The sequence below is a fragment of the Bufo bufo genome, chromosome 1 (assembly GCF_905171765.1).
Source record: "Bufo bufo chromosome 1, aBufBuf1.1, whole genome shotgun sequence".
NCBI classification, from domain to species: domain Eukaryota; kingdom Metazoa; phylum Chordata; class Amphibia; order Anura; family Bufonidae; genus Bufo; species Bufo bufo.
In genome coordinates, this window is record NC_053389.1 from 222,919,625 (window position 1) to 222,940,686 (window position 21,062).

Below are 21,062 nucleotides of genomic sequence, written 5' to 3' on the forward strand. Positions count from 1 at the left end.
TTGGGTTCCGGGGCGTAGTCTGATGACCTAGCATCCCACACACAGTTAAAGGGGTTGTCCAAGGTCAGTAAGAAGTCAGTCACCCCCTCATCATCCTCTAAGAATACATTGTTGTCCTCCAGGGTTAAATAAAGTTTTGTGAACAGAGCACGAGAAGCTGCTTGATCATGTTGCCCATAGAAACCACTGAGGTGAAAGATACAATCTGATTGGTACAGAAAAGGCGACCTCTCTTTCCATACTAACCAATAAGTGACCAGCTTTCTGTGGAGACATGAGACATGGGTTCTAAATGCTCCACCAATCAGATTGTGTCTTTCATTTTCTAGCCTGTTCTTGTGCCCAAGACGGCAGTATCTTGGGCAGTCTGCGCCTGTCGTCCTGTTCAGTAAAATAATTGTCCAAAGTATATGGAGAGAGCGTGACTGGGTGGTCATGCTGGAACCTGCAGTGCCCCAGGCTGGAATAATGAGCAATGACCTGATGTGGTGCAGTAACCACAGAGACATGATTGTAAGACTACAAGCGGTATTCCTTCCTCAGCAGCCGCACGTGTCTGGAGACGCTCCGTCTCCTTGTCAGATCTTTAATTATGAATGAAATGGCTGATGGTACAGCATGTTCCCCATGACCGGGTGCACTGCGCCTCTGCTGGCTTCGTGTCGGAGCGATCCATCAGACATTTTCCTCTAAGAGACAAGAGATAGACCTTCTACATCCGCGAGCCGAGGCTGAAGAACTAAGTCACCCCTACGGCAGGTGTTCTGGTCACGGCCAACACCGCTGTGTACACCCATTGCATCTCATTGTCAGTGGGGTCGTGGTGCACAGCTAGATCACAGTGCAAGTTCCAAGCAGCTGTGACTTTTCTCAGATTTGGCTGTGCAGCAGGTTACAGACAAGTCACACAGATGACAATCTCACAACCAAAGATCACAGTGTAGTAGTGCAGCCATTAACTGAATGGGGTCACCACACAACTCCAGAATCGGATATAATCCAGCACTGCACCTCATTCATTTCAGCGGCTGCACTACTACATCCTGTTATAATACTGTACAAAGTGACCCCACCAGCAGAATAGTGAGTGCAGCTCTGGTGTATAATACTGGATATAAAGCCTCATTCACACGTCAGTGTTTTTCCATCAGTGACTGTGAGCCAAAACCAGGATTGGAGCCTCCACAGACATCAGGTATAATGGAGAGATCTGCTCCTGTTCTGTGTTTTAAAGCCACACCTGGTTTTGGCTCAAAATTACTGATGGAAATCATTGACCGAGCACTAATGTGTGAATGAGGCTTAACTCAGGGTAAGTAATGTATGTACACAGTGACTCCACCAGCAGAACAGTGAGTGCAGCTCTGGAGTATAATACAGTATGTAACTCAGGATCAGTACAGGATAAGACAACTTTCACACTTGCGTTTTTGCTAGATCCGTTACTGATAATACAACCATCTGCATCCGTTATGAACAGATCCGGTTGTATTATCTTTAACATACCCAAGACGGATCCGTCATGAACTCCATTGAAAGTCAATGGGAGACGGATCAGTTTTCTATTGTGGCAGAGAAAACGGATCCATCCCCATTGACTTGCATTGGGGGTCATGACTGATCAGTCTTGCTCTGCATCGCAGGATGGAAAGCAAACCGCAGCATGCTGCAGTTTACTCTCCGGTATGAGAACGGAATGTATTTTGGAGCATTCAGTTCTCTTCAGTTACGTTTTGTCCCCATTGACAATGAATGGGGACAAAACAGAAGTGCTTTTTTCTGATATTGAGACCCTATGACTGATCTCAATACCGGAAAATATTAACGCTTGAGTGAACGTAGCCTAAGTAATATATGTACACAATGCTCCACCAGCAGAATAGTGAGTGCAGCTCTGGAGTATAATACAGGATGTGACTCGGGATAAGTAATGTATGTACACAATGACTCCACCATCAGAATAAGGAATACAGCTCTGGAGTGTAATACAGAATGGGATTGAATGGCCAGGGGGATTGCCCCCATCAAAATTGGGATAGCAGGCTTAAGATTGCCGCTCAGAGGGTGGATCAGTGGAAGGTTGAACATTGTTAAAACCTACCTGATCCCTTTGCTGTTACATCTGGGCAGTGTGTGAGTCTTGCCAGAACCTTTCTGTACTCGGGTCTACAGTCTGTTCTTCCAGATGTTATGGGGAAATAGACTGAACCTTGTCAAGATTGAGGTTGCTTATCGTACGAGGAGACTAGGAGGGTTGGGTATGGACAACCCTGTGGTGTTCCTGGTGAACACCTTTTATTAAGATTAATCTCGCAAGCCTCTGGAAAGAGAGGGCTCCTCTGTGAGTAGTCTCCTGTCTGGGATGGTTTCGGCCTTTCTTCCAGGAATGGGAGACGGGGGCAAGTGAAGGATCTCCGCACACCACATGGGCATCTCCCGGCTTATGGTGCCCTGGTTCTGAAGGTATTACGTCGGTGGGGTCTGGGGATGTGGGAAATCGGGACTCTCCTTGACCAGAGGGTTCTGTTGACCCATTTCCAGAAACCTCTGGCCCTCAGGGACTGCCCAAGTCGGGATCTGGGGTTCGGGTTACGGCTTTTGAATTCCATCAGGATCCCTTTAAAGTTTTTTTTTACTTTACTTGGCGCTGCTTCCATGGGAAACTGTGAGGGACAATCTGAAGTGTAGGAGCTCTGAGGACAGGGGTGTCCCCGAGAGGAGTGCGTTGGTGTGCTGGAGAGCATGGACCACTTCCTGCTTCATTGTCCCTTTAAAACAGAGGTTTACACCAGGGTGGGGACCTCCATCGGCTGGCCTAGGCTGGTCACTCTTTCCTATGCGAATGGGCCTATGGAGCATTTAGACACCTGGGTGGTAGGGACCGCTGCACTTTATTCCTAGTCAGCTCAGTGGTCAGGTACTACACATGACACGCATGGTTTAGTCTCGACGCAGCTCAAAATCCTCCCCGTGGATTAGGTGGTTAGGAACATTCTTGGAGACTCTCTGGACTATGAGAGGTTGGGGGCGGGTAGAGCCGCGTTCCTCTGGAGGGGTTTTGCCTTTAGGGTACCCTAGCCTTCCTGGTGGTGGGCTGATGCTGACAGTGTAGAGTTTTTTTTTTGGTGGCTGTATGAGGACATAGGGCTTGCAGGCGTGAACTTGGGCTTTAATGGTTGTGTGTGGCTGAAAAGCCTCACTATGGGTGGTCTGCCATGTATTTTAGTTTATATGTCTGTATGTATATATTGGTGTGTGTGTGTGTGTGTGTGTATATATGTTGTCTGTTTGTATAGTGATGTATATATTTTATAATTTGAGTTGCTGGTTGTAGTGTTAGGTTGGGTGGTGGGTAAATAGGGGAAGGTTCTAGGGTTCCATGGGACATTGGGGACTTTTGGGGTATATGAGAAGTTCTGGGCTGGTTCATGGACATCTGTTATCATGTACTGGGGGCATGGGATGCGGGACCAACTCGGGGCCAAAAATAAATAAATGTGTGTGTTTAATTGGGGTGTTGGTGTGTGGGGTTTTTGTAAGTGTTCAGTGTTTTGCTGTGTGTAGGTAGGGTGCAACCGGATCAGGAAGGTTAGTACATTGTAAAGACTGTATATAGTGGGTGTTCTATGGGGAAGTGAGTGTTGGGCTGGAGCGGTGTTGTCTGCACCGTGCAGAGCGCGTGGGTAGCGCGACTAGGTCAGAGGCCAGAAGAAGCGCAGGTGCGCGAAACGGCCATCGCCAGCTGATCACTCAGTATCTGCACGCATTGGTCCGCCCCAGCCCGCTGTAACTTCTATTCCGATTTTGTAATAAAGAAGAATCTTGCTGCAATTTGGTGAGTGCCGCTATCATTATTCTTTCTTCACTTTGATCGTCTCATGATATATTGTGGACTTGTTAGATAGCAGAGCACCACCATTCATTGCAATATTTGACTGGGTCACACAGTTCTAGGTCCCGCACCTGATAGTGTTGTACACCAGCAGTGCCGCCTCATACTTCTCCATAAGTTGCATTCATAAATGATCAGTTTTATGTTTGTCCTCATATTTGGAGCCACATTGCCCTGTGCTGAGACACGGGATCCAATCCCATGAGTGAGCTCACGGCTCAGGAATGACTGGTGTCTTCATTGACCGCTCTTTGCTTGTTTCTCATCTTCCGGTAGTAACTGGGCTAGAACAGAATCCCTTCCTATTAAGCTTTCTGCCATCTGCCCCACTGACTTTATGCTATTGACTAGACGGTAGCCATTCAGGATTCTGGGAGAGCTTGGTGTCAGCTGTCTGTGGAAATGATCTAATGGTGTGCGGCTTTGTCGCTTGGATGTTGAGTTTGACCACAATGTGCACAATTTAAGGGGGGGGGGTCTTTTTGACTGGAAGCGCCCAGCATCTGCAGTGTAAGATACGAGCTGCATGGAGGGCACTGCAGATAACATAGGGCAGGAAAGACTGAGTCAGCATCATGTCAGCTCCACACAGCGGCTCAGAGGTAAAGGCGGAAATCTGGAGCCGAGAGATCAGGAAATCCATTCACATGCGTATCTGCAGTGTAAACAAGGTGCTACACGTCGTGTAATCGCTGGGGTGGAGTTTACTCACAGTTCATCAGATTTGGGGACTTTTTTGTTATTATTCCATTCTACTTATTTTGGGCTAACAATCAGTTTTTCAGGTGGTCTTAAGAATTTTCAATGGTTTTTCCTCTACAGCTTTCAGTTTTACAGCATCTGCAAAGTATAGATTCTTCTCCGTGAATCCATCGGCGCTGCGTGGCTTGATCTGTAGTCCTTAACTCCAGTTTCCTGACGGCTCATAAATGCTCATTTAAGGTAAATTCTTAGGTCTGTATTAGGCAGATCAGCAAGCGATTGTCGAGAGGGAAGCGTAGTGGAGGAGACCGCTGCTATGACATACAGCGATTTCCTCCGCAGCATGGGGAGGAGCGATCGCTAATACCATCGCTCTTCCCCATACTTTCTAGTGATTTGCCGGCGGCAGATTGTGCTGTCTAATTACGATCTGCTGCCGACATGCTTAACGAGTAACTAAACCTTTATCTAAACTTTTAATATGTTCTCCCTAATGCCCTAATAATACAATCTCTAATATACTTTAATGATTTTTTATTTATTTTTACTTTTTTTTTCTACCTAAAGCGTACCATTCCTTGGTGCTCTTAAAACTCTGTTCTCTGTACACTGCTGAGCTGTCAGCGGTGTACGGAGTACACTTTCTCAATGGGCAGCAGTACGGGCAGGAGCGCACATTGCTGCTCCTGCCCGTGCTCACTGGACTATTACTAACTCTTGGCATAGCACATGGGTACCCATGTACTATGCCAGAATTAGCTGAGCGGAGCGGGCTCCTGCTTCTGCCTGCTCCGCTGAAAGAACTGCAACGTATTAAAAGTTTAGATAAAGGTTTAGTTACTCTTCAAAAATCACAATTGCCCGATGAACGAACAGTCATAGGGCAACTGGCGACAGTATTACACTGCAAGATGATTGCTAACGATCGTTCATGCGAATATCGTCCAGTGTAATACAGCCTTTATGAGCTGTGGGTAAAGATGAGAGCTACAGATGATGCTCACGGAGCAGCTCCCTGACGGATTCCTGTAGGAAAAGTAACAGTCAGACGCACGGACACTGAAAACTGTAGAGGAAAAGCTGTTACATTTTGAATAAAGAGCAATCGAACCAAATCATTTTTAGCCCATTCACACGACCATAAGGGCTTCGTGCCACAAAACAGGTCCACAATATACGGGCACTGGCTGTGTGCACTCCTGGTGCAGATGCAGACCCATTGACTTGAATGGGTCCGCTACCCACAAGATACGGACAAAGATAGGACATGTATCTTTTGCGGGACGGAGGCCCTATGAAGAACTTCATTGGGCTTTCTGGTCCGTGCCCCCGCACCGCAAAAGATAGGACATCTTGCGTATTGCGGACCCATTCAAGTCAATGGCTATTTGCGGTCTGCCTCATGGAGCCCTTACGTTCGTCTGAATGACCCCTAAGCTAAGTAGAGTGCAAATATATATATATATATATATATATATAGGTCCTCAAAGGTGTCCATAGTTGTAAAAAACTGTGAATGGGGAGGATCAGCGATACCATACACAACCAGTGGATGGATGTGGCGCTGTTTGTTAATTGTACAAGATAAACAATAAAATAAAAAACACCACCCACAGCGTTGGATTATGCAATAGAGATTGTCTATGTGGCGGCGCTCTGCCCTGGCTACAATAGGAGGCTTATAACCAGGAACCTATTTTTATTTATTTTTTGCTGTATATGATATACACTAATATTCAAGGTGAAGACCTCTTAAAGGGGTTTGTGTAAATTAATCTTGAACTGTATGTCGAATTGGAAGTGCCATAACTTTTAAATAAACTTTTTTTTCAGTACCTTTGCTTGCTGTCAGTGAATGGTAACATAGGAGAGCAGCATGCTAGAGAATTGTATAAATGAAAGAAAATGGCTACATGCGGCATATACCTTCACCGATACTGACTGGATTGTAGCGGTGCTCAATGTAGCGGGCTTTACAGTGGCCTTCTAAATTGTAGAAGGGAACGACTGCTGGGGACCCCCTGATCTTGAGAATGAAGGAGCAGCAGTGGTAGTAAAACCCAGTCCCACACACTGAGCTGCCTGGAAGGAACTGCAGCACAGATAGGGGTCCCGGAGGTTAGACCCCCACCAGTGCATGGAAATAGCCCTTTGAGGCTTCAGTAATTTATCTCACAGTAATTACAATGTCAAATAAGTGCCCATACCAGATCCAATTGTAACGAACCCTCAGCAGTGAGAAGTATTAGATCTGGACATTGATCAGCCTCAGAATGTAAAGGAAAATGTTCCCATTCACTGACAGCAAGCAGAGACATTAAAAAGCTTTATTTACAGATGTAGATCATGAATGTCTGGAGATGGGTTTCTATAGAGGTGCCCATCTCGCATAAAAAGATTGGAAACTGCCATCTGCTTGGTTGTTCCCGTACCCCAGGATAATATGGGGGAAAATTATTGAAGCCAGGCTGCAGCGGGGAGATTTTTCCATCGGCGTGGCGGTCTTTTTTGTTCTCCACGTCCTATACAGCAACATCTGTCAGACATTTCCACTTCCCGCACGCCGCAGCTCTCTATTTTTAGGATTAAAACCCTCTGAATGAGGTTTTACCAGAAAGACCCAAAACACATGTTCCACCCAGCGCAGGGAGGGTGCAGAGCAATTATCCGCCTCTCACAGTCATGACATATCACCTGTCCTGACAGCAACCAGGTTCATTCTTTACCGGCGGCGAAGAGTTATTAACAATCCATGATAAAATTAGGACTTAAAAATAAATAGATCTGATTGCACCAGATATTCAGAGAGGAGTGCACTGTCTTATGGCGGTACATTGGGTCCTTTAAAATCAATGGCGTGCAGCTTTGCCTCTTTAGAAAGAAGGCACGCGCGCGGTCTATTGTGCCCTGCTGTCAACCATTTCAGGCTGGGGGGGCTGTCGTATTCCCTTCTTTCCCTACAACGCTTATCTATAGGTGGAACTTGTATAACACCGCTGCACCATTATAAGATGCTGGCCCTTTAAATTGTGTTGATGTCATGTAACCATTCAAGGTGACCAAAAAAAAAAAAATGTCCTAGGGGTCATCAGCTGACTGACCTCCACAAGTGACATGTGATGTGTTCTAGGAATCGGCCCTGGGATCTGGAGCCATTAACAGGGGCCCTAAAAGGTGAGACTACAAAGTCATGCAGCTATTAACTAATGGTATGTTCACACATCAGTCATGTCACAGTTTTTGGCGTGACTTTTCCAATGCCGGTGTTTTTTGTTGTTTTAAGAAAGCTGGGTCACTACCATAATGGCCACCATGTAGCTCCCTATGGCATGCTGTCCCATCATCCTGAGTGGCAGATCATTAAGTCGAGGAGGTTATCATTGCTTAAAGGGGTTATCCTGTGACTAATGTAAAAAATAAAAACTGGGCATCATATAGGACATGACAATCTCTTTCTAACAAAGCTAGAACCAGCCCTGTACCTCACATGGATCCAGAGATCTCCCCATTCATTGCTCTGCTAGATTTATATCCAGCTGTCAGCTCAAGGGGAGTGTCTTTTCTACTGCAGCTAAGGAGGCGTGTCCATGCTCTCCCTATCACCGCTCAGGGGGTGTGTCTCAGCTCTCCCTATCACAGCTCAAGAGGCAGTTGAAGGATGAAACGGAGCATGTGCGGCCATCTCAGTGAGCAGGACAAAGAAATAAGAAAAAAACAAACAGCAGGTGGCGCTATACAGATACATTTTATTGAATAACTCAGTGGCTATACAAAATTTTTTATTACATGCAATTACAAAAGTATTCAGAATCAGGTGCTGGTTTGAAAACTGTAGAATATTTTTTGTGGGACAACCCCTTTAACTAGGCAGATTCAAGATCTTTGGCCAATGGAGTTATATTGGTGGGGGCTTAGTTTACCAGACTACGATTGCATTCAGGAGTCTCGGAAACTGGGTGACAACCCATGAGACAGCTGTAATGACAGCCATATTGGTTCTCTTCCAGTTTTCCAACCCCTGTGTCACATCGGGTAAGGAACAATGCGACCAGTGTGTTTTTTAGACCTGTAGGTGCCATTTGCTGTCTTTAAAGCGCATGTACACGCGCCGAGCAGCAGCAGATTATCTGGACGGTCGACTGCTCGCTCGGTGGAGGTGAAGAGCTGCGGTTGCTATTGTGATCATTCGTCCTCGTACAGCTGCATTGTTTCTGGGCCGCAGATCGCCATTCAGACAGCACGATCTGATGCCCAGAAATGATCATTTAGGTGCCTTGTTTCAATCGGGTGATCAGCGGCACCTTTATACGGGCAGATTGTCGGGAACGAGCGTTTGCAGGAATGTTCGTTCCCATATATATCCGCCTTTACAGTGGGCTGCGTATTAAGCTGACATAACTGGTAGCAGGAACTAAATTTAAGCTCCAGCACACAATGGGTGACTCACCGGGCGTGCAGATTTCGGCAGGAAGCTCCATCTGGAGAAGATATCAGTGGAACTTTCTTATAAACTTGTCTAAGAACAGAGGAGATGAGGAGAAAGTCAGAGTGAGAATACGACGCCCTCCTCACTCCAGGCTTCTATTTCGGGGCTCCACTATCTACGCACACTTGTGATCACCCCCACATTTGCTTTGATCGTAAACCATATAAATTATTGGGGTTGTGAGGATGATGAGACTCGCTGACAAAGGAAGGGACACAACCTACAGCGTGCCTCCTACCCTTAGATCATATGAAGCATTGCTCTCTGTTATCAGCCATGTCAGGCTATGACTATTATCGGGCACAGCCACTGAAATTCTTCCTTTTTGCCCTTGTGGCTAGTTAGGACTGAGAGTGGGGTTGATCAGCCAGTCAGGGAGCAGGGGCCCCACAGCAGCTCCGGAACAGTTCACAAACTGCCCACTTCCCTTCCATCCCCCGTACACTGGACACCACCAGAAGTGCTGCGGCAGCATCTTTGTAGCCCAGGCTGGGTGTCTATGGTCATTTGTGGTGGAAGACGGGTGACACAGGGAAGACCGGATAGGAACTACAGGCGTAGATCCGCCAAGCTGTAAATTGGTCCTTGTAAAGGGCCCTTCACATTGCTTGATTTTCGGTCAGGTAATCACTTACAAACGCTCATCAGCGAGAAGATGCCGCCGATTACCTGATCAGGTAATATGATCGTTGGTGCAGTCACTTAAATCATTGTTCGCCGGCAGCAGATTATACAGTCGAGTCTGCTGCCGGCACACAATGATTCTGTATGGGGACGAGCAATGACATTACTGATCACTCCTCCCCATACTGTGCATGTAATAGCAACTGTCTCCTCCACTGACGAGCAGGCAATTATCGGGAAGGAACGCTTCCTCCCTGACAATCGCTTGCTTAATCAGTCCAGGGAAAGCGACCATAGTGGGAGCTGAAGTTTCAGCTTTAATGGTCACCCAGCTTTTCCAGAAAGCACTGATTACAGTTTTGACGTCTTTCTCCAGATTTCTTAGACCTAAGAATGGCGATGACTACTTGCCGTACAGCCTTATGGGACCTTGAGATGTTTAGTTTCATAACTAAGCCGTTTTTTCTTTCCCGACACAAGGAATGCTGTGTCTAATGGCAACATTCACAGTCCTAACCAGTGTCCATCTCTCGTGTGAGTCCTGAAACATTGTCACAGTAGGGGCGGCAGGGTATGACCAGACTAGCCTCTGCCCTTGTCAGATTCCTTTGCTCTTTCCACCCTGCTGGGATTTGGGTGTATGAGAAACGTAGCAGAACAGTATAGAGAGGTGCAGCTTCAGGCTCCTGCGCCCTAATGCAAAGTTTCCACCGTCTCCCTTCCCCATCCATGTGGCAGAGGGATCATTGAGCTGGTGTGCCTCCCATGGGTACAGCTTCCACAGTGGTTGTCACCCAGCTTTCCCAGACCCCTGAAGGGCAAGGTAAACCATGTCCACTAGATCACGTGTCCAACATTAAGGTGGAGCCTATTGTTTGTTTGTTTCAAAGGCCAGCTAGCAGAATTATGAATGCAGCTGTGGAGTATAATAAAGCAATATATTGTATATCTGAAAGTTTTCAAAAGTTTTACCTTGTTAAAAGTAGCTTTTTTTTTTTAGGAATGCCAGGACTGGTTCAGATAATGCGGTGCAGTTTTTTTACACGGATGGCAAGGTCTCTGCGTGCCCCGAGTTGTGCTATCCTCTGGATTCATGAGCCAACCTCAGATACTTGATGTATTAAAATGAAAAAAGGTCTGTAATTGATATGGCAGGCAGGGCACACTTGGGCGCCACTACGTGGCACTCCCAACCAGAAGGATTCTCTGGAATTATGATCAGAGTCTGTTCCTGCTGTTCAGGTGCTTTCATCCCAGCTCCTGGTTGTGGAAACTTGTACGCAGAACATTTGAGGACCACCCTTGGCATCGCTGTGCGGGCACAAGCCGTGTTTTCTCCCATTTCGACACAGAGCTCTCGTTGGCAAGCAAAACTATAATTCACTGAAGAGAATATTGATGAGAATATCTGAGCACGGGGCCAAGTTCTGTGCTCTGGACTGCTTCAGGGTATTGTTTGATGGACTCAGTTTAAATAACAGTTATATATTCATCTTGGATTGCAGCCAGTTCAGGGGAATGATCACAGCAGCACAGAGGATTTCAGGCCCTTGGGTTAAGGGGAGTAGTAACATGTTCACTCATGAGAACAAGCCTGTGGAATGGAGAAAAATGAGTAATTGGGCTGAGAGCTGAAGGAACAGGCTCTCCTGCAGTACAGAGTATTTCAGGAGTGTAGTGTGCTGATCCATTCATATTAGGAGGAAAAGGCCATAACACTGTACTGATGTTGGGAGCGGAATATAGTGAAGTGTGGGATCACCAACAGCGTTACTTAGTGGAAGGAGCAGGGTCCATCGCAGTACAGAGTATTTAAGGAGCATATCCCGGGGGGCATAGTGACTTTGTCCAATTTCTGTATGTGATTCTCAGTGAAGACTGGGCTGCATGTGGTGTATGGAGGAATGGAGACAAATGAGAGATTAGGCTGAGAGGAAGGAGTAGGTTGCCCAGCAGCACAGAGTATTTCAGAAAAAGGAGGTGCTGATCTTGTGGAGGCAGTGACCTGTCCACTTGTGCGACCATGATAGGGACAGGGCTGCATGTGACAGACAGTGGCATGATGTGACATGGTTGTAATGGGGGGTCACACCATCTTACCCATTGAATTAAGCAGCACAGAGGATTTTAGCATATCAAAAAACTGTGCATTGTAAACCTTATTGCCTATCAGATTTGTACAGTACACATAAAAATCTGCTTAGTACAATATTGACTCTCACCCTGAAATGTTTATTCCTTAGATTACAACATGGACGACCTGGAGTAGACAATTAGCGCTGAACAGTATCTCCAGCAGCACAGAGTGTTTTTAGAGAAGGCTAGGATCTTGTGACATGTCCACTTGAAGTGAGATATGAAGGCAAGTGAAAGGTCAGACTGAAGCGGGCAGGAGCAGGGGCCCCAGGTCACAGAAGGTAGGGTACCAGGCAGCACAGAGTATTTATGGAGGGGACGTGCAGATCTCATTGGGGGCCAGTGACCTGTTCTCGCAAAAAAATTGTCCTCAAAACTACATAGAGGGAAATTGAGACCAGACAGACATGAAAGCAGTAAGTCACAGCAGCACAGAATATTTCAGGAAAGGGATGTTTTATCGTGATACTACATTATAGTGAATGGGATTTTGGAGAGATTCCGCATCAACCCTGTATTTGGATCATTCTGAGAAAGCGAGAAAATAGGCAGAACTCTGGTTTCTATGACAACCAGCTGAAAACGGAGCGAGCGGTAATTGAATGACAAGGAGAGGAAGAGAAAGGGGCCATCGCCAAATCTTCTCTGACCCTCTACCGTGGGAGAGGAGCCGGCCGCTCATGTAGTTGCTGATACAGACTGGTGTAAAGGAAAACTGGCTTAGGTGTTCATTCAACCAATCAGATTGCACCTTTCATTTTTCAGAGCTCCATTGGAAAATAAAACGTGGAATCTGATTGGTTGCTATGGGCACCTAAGCCATTTTTCCTATACACCGCTTTTGAGAAATCTCCCCCTGTGTTGTATACGGGCTAGTCATACAGGGGTAAAGATGTACCATTCAGTGTACTAGGAAAGCTAGGTGGCTGTCATAATTGTTTTTTACCCAGCTTTATAGGCAGGTGTTAAAAATAGCTCCACACCTACCTGCAGGTTGTCTGTGGTATTGCAGCCCAGTCCATTTCCATAGAGCTGTGCTGCAGTACCAGACTCGCTCCATGCCATGGACAGGTGTGGCATGGTGGGGGCCGCACCCCTGGATATGTGGGATGTATGTCCCTGGACGAGTGTTTTGCGCTGTTAAAGTAAACTTGCAGCGTATCCTGCGGCATATTTTCGCAGGGCCCCCTGTCTCTGGAAGCTGAGGAATGTAGCGTTTTATCTGACAACTCCTAATTCCAGCGCTAATCGTCCGATCTCTTCTAATCTAAGGAATAAACATTTCGGGGAGATGGTGTCGGGGAGAATGTCATACACAGAGGTTTTCATGTGTGCCTCCATGGCTGCTTAGGATATACGGTTGGACATGCTGAAATCCTCTGTGCACCCACCCAGTGGGTAACTAGCTGGGCCCCCCATTACCACCTCCTCACATCACGCCTGTCACATGCAGCCCAGTCCTCACTATCAAGTGGACAGATCACTTTCCTCCCGTGATCCTTAAATACTCTGTGCTGCCAAGGACCTTGCTGCTTTCACTGCGTGTCTCAGTTGGTGATCTCTCCCAATATCTCAGTATCTGTGCACTGCTCCTGCCTTATCCTCCTACGTGTCAATAGGGCACTGCCCCCTACAGGATCAATACACCACCATCATTAAATACTCTGTGCTGCTTTGGTCCTTTCTCCAATCCTCACATCATAATGTTTGTCTAGTCCTCCCATGGCTACTTGACTTGAACAGTATTGGCACCCTTGTCTCCTGACATGCTCTGTGCTGCTGTCTCCCTCTTCCCCTTCTCCCATGACACTGGCCTTCGTCACATGTAGCCCGTGCTCACTGACATAATCACATGCATGGTCAGGTCACTGCTCCCTGAAATACTCTGCGCTGCTGCTAGCATCCTTCACATGCCAGGGTAATCTGGGGGACACCCGGAAATGCCGTGTATGTGGGGAGCAGAGACTGTAATGATAATGGCTCTATGAGGGAAATGCGGTGTGCTTGTTGTTTTGCTCCCTTTTTTCTGACAAGTGATGATGAGGGCTGTAGTCCTCCCTCAGGCGCCTGGTGCAGGATGAATATTTTATGTGCACTCTTTGGATAACATGGATTCTCTGAAGGGATAAACACGGTTTAGATATAAACTATTCTCACGTGTGATCCCCTCCCCCCACCGCCTCCCTGGAACGGTTCCTTCTTGTGCCGCTGATCTCAGGGGCTGTTTGTTTAGGATCCTGGAGCACTGGATTGAATTGCAAGATGTCAGCAAAGTGAATTAGGGGGTGGGGGGTGAACTCGGGGTGCCTGCACATGAAAACTGCCTCACCCCGGCCGAGGCTGTGCTGCTCTTGGCAGGTACATGGCTCTTTAATTTCTTACAGATGGTTTCAATTGGCGCTGGACTTGTTAAATTTGCACAGACAGAAATATACGGCGTTCAGCAGCAGCCTGCGTTACATTGTATCAGAGCTAGTCATGAATCAGGTTGAGCAGGATGAGCAGTAGATAGGGAAGAGTTTGCAACTGCGCTCTTGCCTGTCTGGTTAGGGTAAACACCCCCCCCCCCCCCCCCCCCCCAAAAAAAAAATAAAAAAATTGTTATTACTGGGCAAAGCTGCCTTCATACCCGTCTCTGAGATTTTTATATTTTTTTCTAAGAAAAGGGAAAAAAAAGATTATTTTCTGACTTGTTTATCTCTGCAGATTTGCCGTCCCCGTTGAACATGACGTGACGTCTGAAGGAGCGCAAAACTCTGTTCCTCACCATGGAGCTCAAAGTATGGGTAGATGGGGTCCAGAGGATCGTGTGCGGGGTGACGGAGGCAACCACATGCCAAGAAGTTGTCATCGCCCTGGCACAAGCCATAGGTGAGTCATCGGCCTGGCACAAGTCCACAGGTTAATGATATTGTAAAAGGCAAAGACCAAAATCATTGTTGCAGAACTGACCCCTGATCGGCTGCCACCGCACTCAACATGGCAGCAGTTTACGAGATTTCCCAGAATGACATATCTGCTTGTATATATCTGACGCATTAGGAAAGCTGACTGCCAAACCCGGTGGAAGGTTACAGATTGTGGCCCACACTACAGCAATCAGTTTACATGTATAATCCTAATTTTGGAATATTGGGGGTTAACTCTAATGCCAGCACGTCAGGATGATAGACGAAACCTTTGATTCAGTATTCCCCTGTATTTCTGTGTTTTGTCTGGTAAAATGTTATTGGTGGAATGCTCCCAATGGCAGGAAAACCAGATTGTGTCCACTTTTGTAGAGCGCGGCTGTGGAGCACCAGATGTGCTCATTCCCTTGTGTTATTACTAATCCACTCCACTTTTCCTTAGCGCTAGTTTTGATACATCCCCCCATTGAGTCCATGAAGTCAATAAGTTGCCCCTTTATCTCTGGATGTCACCCTTCTGTAATGGGGGCTCCCCTCTGGAATGACTCTTCAGTAGAACAGTATTTTTTGGACCGGTGGCATGACTAATTCTGAGTGGTCCACTTACCAGGGTGCTGTGGGTCCCTGGGAGGCTTCTCTCTTCCACCACCTGTGTTGGATGCTGCTTTGTGGGTCCCATGTCTGTGAAGTATGTTGTCCAATACTGTGTGCACCAGGCCACAGTGTGACCAACACAGTCTGTTTCCAAGCCATCTTTAGAAAGGTCTACAATCTCTCTTTATGGATGACTGAACTTAGAGTCTGTCAGCAGTTTTTACTAAACTAAACTGCTGACCGTACTAGTACGGGCTGGAGACAGCAGTATAAACATACCTTTAGTGGAGCTTTTATCATCAGGAGTGAGAATATGAACTTTTATTCTGCCGTGTTTTGAAGTGCCTAGGAGGTAGGCATTGGGCTTCTTCATAGCCCCTTCCCTCTGCTGAGTGACCGCTATAGCATCTACCCAGTAGAGCAGAGGGGAGGGGCTGTGAGGCAGCTCAGGGCAGAGGAGCTCCGCCTTCAGTACACTTACAGGAGTAGAACCTGACAGAATAAAAGTTCATATTCAAACTATTCCTGATAAATTCTCCACAGGAGTTATATTTGTACTGCTACCTAGCACTGATGCAAAACTGCTGACAGACTCACTTTAGCTTCTAAAAAGCAACTACAGCAGTACAATTGTAATATTACTCAGGACCTTAACTTGCCATTTACAGTACAACACTTAAACTTTCACATTTTTATGCAGAAGGAGAAAATTGCCCTCTGTCATTTGGCTTTTCCTTGAGGGGACCCCCTGGGCTTCAGTGTCCCTCCTGTCCACACCAGAATACTCCCTCTGCTGGCCCCAGGGCAGTCAGTCTCCCACTATCATCTGGTCTTCCATTCTTAAAGTGGTTTTCTGGTCATAATAATTTTTTAGCAAGTGTCTGCAGCCTGCCCCTGAAATAGAAGATTCATACTTGGCTACTCCATGACGCTCCAGCCCTCCGCGCTGCCTCTGCTGTGTCCACTGGCGTCAGTGGTGATGTGTGCGGCCACAAGCGGCACGTCACCGCTGGAGCGCTGTATGTGACTATGCCCATGCACCGCCAGAACTTAACAGAAGATGGACACAGCAGAGGCAGCGTGGAGGACTGGAGCGACATAGAGCAGCTAAGTCTGAATCTTCTGTTTAAGGGGGCGCAGGCTGCAGGCACTTGCTAAAAAAATCATTACCAGAAAAGCCCTTCAAGGTCCCCAAACACATTGGATGAAGCCGCTATTTACGTTGGAATCGACACGCTAACGTATGGAGAGCTGCTGATTGGTGCTGAATTTCAGCGTCCAATCCTTTTATTCTCCTGGGAGATAACAGCAGTCCGGTGTAGCTTTCTCCTCTCCCCAGCGAGAACACACAGCTGAGTAAGGAGCTGTGACATCTGCTGAAGGTGTGCGGGCTTCCACACTTCAGATAGTCCCAGCAATGGCCTCCAGGCTTGAGGGATATATTCACATTGTCTGGATTTCATGAGCAGAGAATGTGCAGTGTGTTACAGTACCAGCTGCACAAAAATTGAATTCACATGCTGCGGAAAGAAAATTACCAGGCAGTGCGGATTTTAAATGTAAATAAACCTTCTCTGCGGTTTTTCAAAATTTTCCATATTGCCAACCTGCAAAAAAACTTTGCTGCGGATCTCACAGCGAATTCCATGGTGAATCTTTTTTTTTTTTTTTTTTTTTTTCTGGTGCACTTTATGTTCTGAAACTTGAAACCCCCACCTTCCCCGTTGGATTCCAGTCATAAGTCTCTTTTCTGTCTCAGCATTAATTCTTCAAAGATCAACAGCTAAATCCATCTAAATAAACATTTCTAACGAGGCGAACATCAGAATGTCGGCCATGTTTGTTTTGAAGGTCACATGGTCTGTGGGCCCAGCGCTTTGTTGTTGTTTTCTCTAAAGCTGTGGGATTCTGGGACTGCTCATCAAAGGCGACCTCTCTGGCCGTGACTGCCTGCACATCATGTTACTACATTACACAGCTGGCGCTCGGGTTGCTATGGGACTTAAAAACTATAGGGGTGTTCATCAAATGTTTTATGCCACTATTGTGGTGTAAAAAAAAAAGTTGCAAATTCTGACGCACCATACTTTTTTTATTTTATTTATTTATTTATTTATTTTGTGTGCGCAGGGCTTAGCGGGAGGGGGTGTGGCCTCCTGCAGGTTTACTATTCTTTTATGGCAGAAACTGGCTTCAAAGCTAGTGCAGATTAGAACTTCTTGTGCACTGCCTGCCTGGAAATGCACCAAATGTATTAAAGGGGTTCTGCAGTTTGTTTAAACTGATGATCTATCCTCTGGATCGGCGGGGCAGTGCATCTGATCGGCGGGGGTCCAACACCCGGGACCCTCACTGATCAGCTGTTTGAGAAGGCAGCGGCGCTCTAGCAGCGCCGCGGCCTTCTCACTGTTTACCGCTGGCCCAGTGACGTCACGACTAGTATCAACGGGCCTGGGCGCAGCTAAGCTCTGTTCACTTGAATGGAGCTTAGCCACGCCCAGGCCAGTTGATACTAGTCGTGACGTCACTGGGCCGGCAGTAAACAGTGGGAAGGCCGCTGTGCTGCTAGAGCGCCGCTGCCTTCTCAAACAGCTGATCAGTGAGGGTCCTGGGTGTTGGACCCCCGCCGATCAGATGCTGATTGTGTATCCAGAGGATAGATCATCAGTTTAAACAAACTGCAGAACCCCTTTAAGAGGCTTGTGCGGGTAGACTGTAGTATTTCTACAACTGTCTTATAAACAGTGTTAATAAATCTGCCTCTGTTTTCTTCCTGCAGCTCCTTGTTGGTAAAGTACAGTGCATTAGGAAAATCTTCAGACCCTTTCACTTTTTTCACATTTGTGCTAAAATAGTAAATCAAGATTTTCCCCATTATTCTACACTCAGTACGTCATAATGACAAAGTGAAGACAGAATGTTAGAAATCTTGGCAAATTTATTGAAAAGGAAAAACTAAAATCTTGCACTGACGTAAGTGTTCAGACCCTTTACTCAGTACTTGAAGCCCCTTTGGCAGTAATTACAGCCTCCAGACTTCTTGGGTATGATGCCACAAGGTTTGATACCTGGATTTTGGGATTTTACTGTATGTCACTCTTCTCTGTAGATCCTCTCAAGCTCTGTCAGATTGGATGGGGAGCATCGGTGGACAGCTCAGGCCTTTCCAGATATTGGGTTTAGGTCAGGGCTTTGGCTGGACCACTCAAGCAATACTGTCTCTGAGCTCTCCAGGCAGTTCTTTCTTCCGCAAGGCTTAGTTTTTGCTGCGAGAGACTATATAGACTCATGTCCAATTGACTGAATTTACCACAGATGGAGGCCAACCAAGGTGTAGAAACATCTCAAACATGATCAAGAGAAATTTCAAGTGTCATAGCAACGGGTCTGAATACTTATGTCCAGGCAAAATTTTAGTTTTTTCCTTTTTTTTATAAATTTGGACATTTATGTGAAGATTTTGTGTTCACTTTGACATTACAGGGTATTGAGTGCAGATTGATAGGGGGAAACTTGTTTTGTTTTTATTTTAGCACAAGGCCGCAACATAAGAAAATGTGAAAAAAGTGAAAGGGTCTGAAGACTGTCCAAATGTTGTGTATACTCTAGGTTCCCTAGCAACCACTTCATTTCCTATCAGTGACCACCATACAGTACACACAGAGCTCTGCAGGCAGTGACTGGTGACATTTCTGTTTACCTCCAGACTTATCGCAATCTACAAATGAAGCAGCTGTGCAGTGAGAAATGCTGAATTGAGCTCTGCTACATCTCTGCTATTTAGCATGTTACATGTGGACAGAATCCGCGGAATCTCAGTCGCTGCTAATGTGAATGGGATGATTTTCCTAATTAGCCCCAATGGCTGGCGAATCGCCGCTCACGATTCTCGGCATCATAATTCAGGCTGTTGCTTTAAATGTAAGAGGCTTGTTGTTTGGAGCGGTGCTGCGTACATTAGACTTGGCAGTAATCCCTATTAGGACGTTTCTTTGCCTTCTTAGGGCACGTTACCTGCAGAGCTTTCCGAATGACCTCAACAAAAGAGACTTCTCCATAAGCTCGTGACTCCAGGTCACACTGGGAGAGCAGTGTTGTGCATGTCATTGAAGAGGACCTGACACCACTCCTGTCTTTTTTAGTAACTACTTGCATCCCCCATGTAATAACTATTCTGTCGCATCTATTCTTATGACTTTGTGTTGTGCCATTCCCCTATTATTCCTACATAAAGATTATGAATGAATTACTAGCAGTTTTTAATAAAGGTCCAAATGGTTTTTATGAGACTTTATTTGCGCTGGAGCACGGCACTGACTGAAGCTGTAACGGCCAGCATCAGAGAGAGCTCTGATGCTGGCTGCTTTACTCCCTAGATGCTGCAGTCAATAGCAAATGTGGTATTTAGGCAGTCAGAGGAAGAGGGCTTCTTCTGCCAGAATCAGCCATGGCTACCAGAGGCCTGACAAAGACCCCCAGGCCTGCCATGACTGTATGTCTATTAGACTGTGCAGCACACACAGCCTAATACACTGTAATGCATTGGTAGGGTATAGCAATGCATTATAAAAGCCATGTTTCCTAGTGAGTAAAAATATAAAATAAAGGCTAATTAAGTTTATAAAAAAAAATACAACTTTTCGTTTCATAAAAAAATTGTTTTATTTTTTTTCTAAGTGGTAAAAAAAACCTGCACATGTATATGGGGTCACGCCGCATTTGCCGAAACCCATATAATAAAGATACCATGTTACTTAACAAAAAATGCATCGTTCCTATTCACCCTGCCCTAAAAATTTATAAATGTTAATTGTTAATTCTCATGTACCCCAAAAAATTGTATCAATGGAAACTACGTCTCGCCCCACAAAAAAAACAAGCCCTCATATGGCTACAAAAGTGCAAAAACGAACGAGTTCTGGGTTTTGGAATGCTGAGACCTAACGAGACATGCCATCATTGTGGAAAAGTAGTGAAAAACGCATAAAAGTATACGTTTGGTATCCACAGAATAGCAGTATTACACAGTGAACTTAATAAACTGCAAAAAAAAACAATGGTGGAACAGCTTTTTTTTTTTTTTTTTTCAGTCACCGGCCCCAAAAAAAATTATAAAAGTTAATAAGTTATATGTAGCCCAAAATGGTGATACTAAAAATACAATTCACCCCACAAAAAAGCCCTCATACCGCTACATCGACACAATAATAAGAAAGTAATTTACTGTGTACTCCTCCATGGCTGAAATACTCCTCAAAAATGCTATGAGGAGTATTTTTACCCTTCTGGAAAAAAAATTGTACGTCCTCTGTTCCCTGCACAGTCTGACACGAAGAGTTCTGATTGGATAACGTCAGACTGTGCAGGGGCACACCCCAACTAGTAACACCCAGTTGGACCTTTATTGCAGTCTACTGGCAATTCATTAATAAATCTCTAGTAGGAATAACAGAGGAACGGCACTGAATATTTATATGAAATGATGCTCTGGAATAGTTATTACATGGGGAATGCAAGTAGTTACTAAAATAGACGTGTCATGAGAGGTGACAAGTCATTTATAATGAGCACCCCACCCCCCTCATCTCACCCCTTTTAACTAAAAATAAATAAAAAGTCCACAGTATTTCTAAAATCGTAAAATGCTATTTAGTAGTAATTGTTTCTGGGAGAGTGTCACCCAATACTACTGTCATTACACCGCCAAACTAGGCCGATT

The 21,062-nt window shown here is 45.9% G+C and overlaps 1 protein-coding gene across 2 annotated transcripts in view; it reads left to right on the forward strand.

The window, feature by feature from the left end:
• The window catches only part of RASSF8 (Ras association domain family member 8), a 61,307-nt gene that overhangs the window by 23,097 nt on the left and 17,148 nt on the right, over nt 1-21,062 (forward strand). For both annotated transcript variants that reach the window (XM_040435580.1, XM_040435587.1), the window contains exon 2: nt 14,547-14,711. In XM_040435580.1, the coding sequence (XP_040291514.1) occupies nt 14,609-14,711 (103 nt within the window). In that variant the 5' untranslated portion in view covers nt 14,547-14,608. The remainder of the gene's footprint in view (nt 1-14,546; nt 14,712-21,062) is intronic.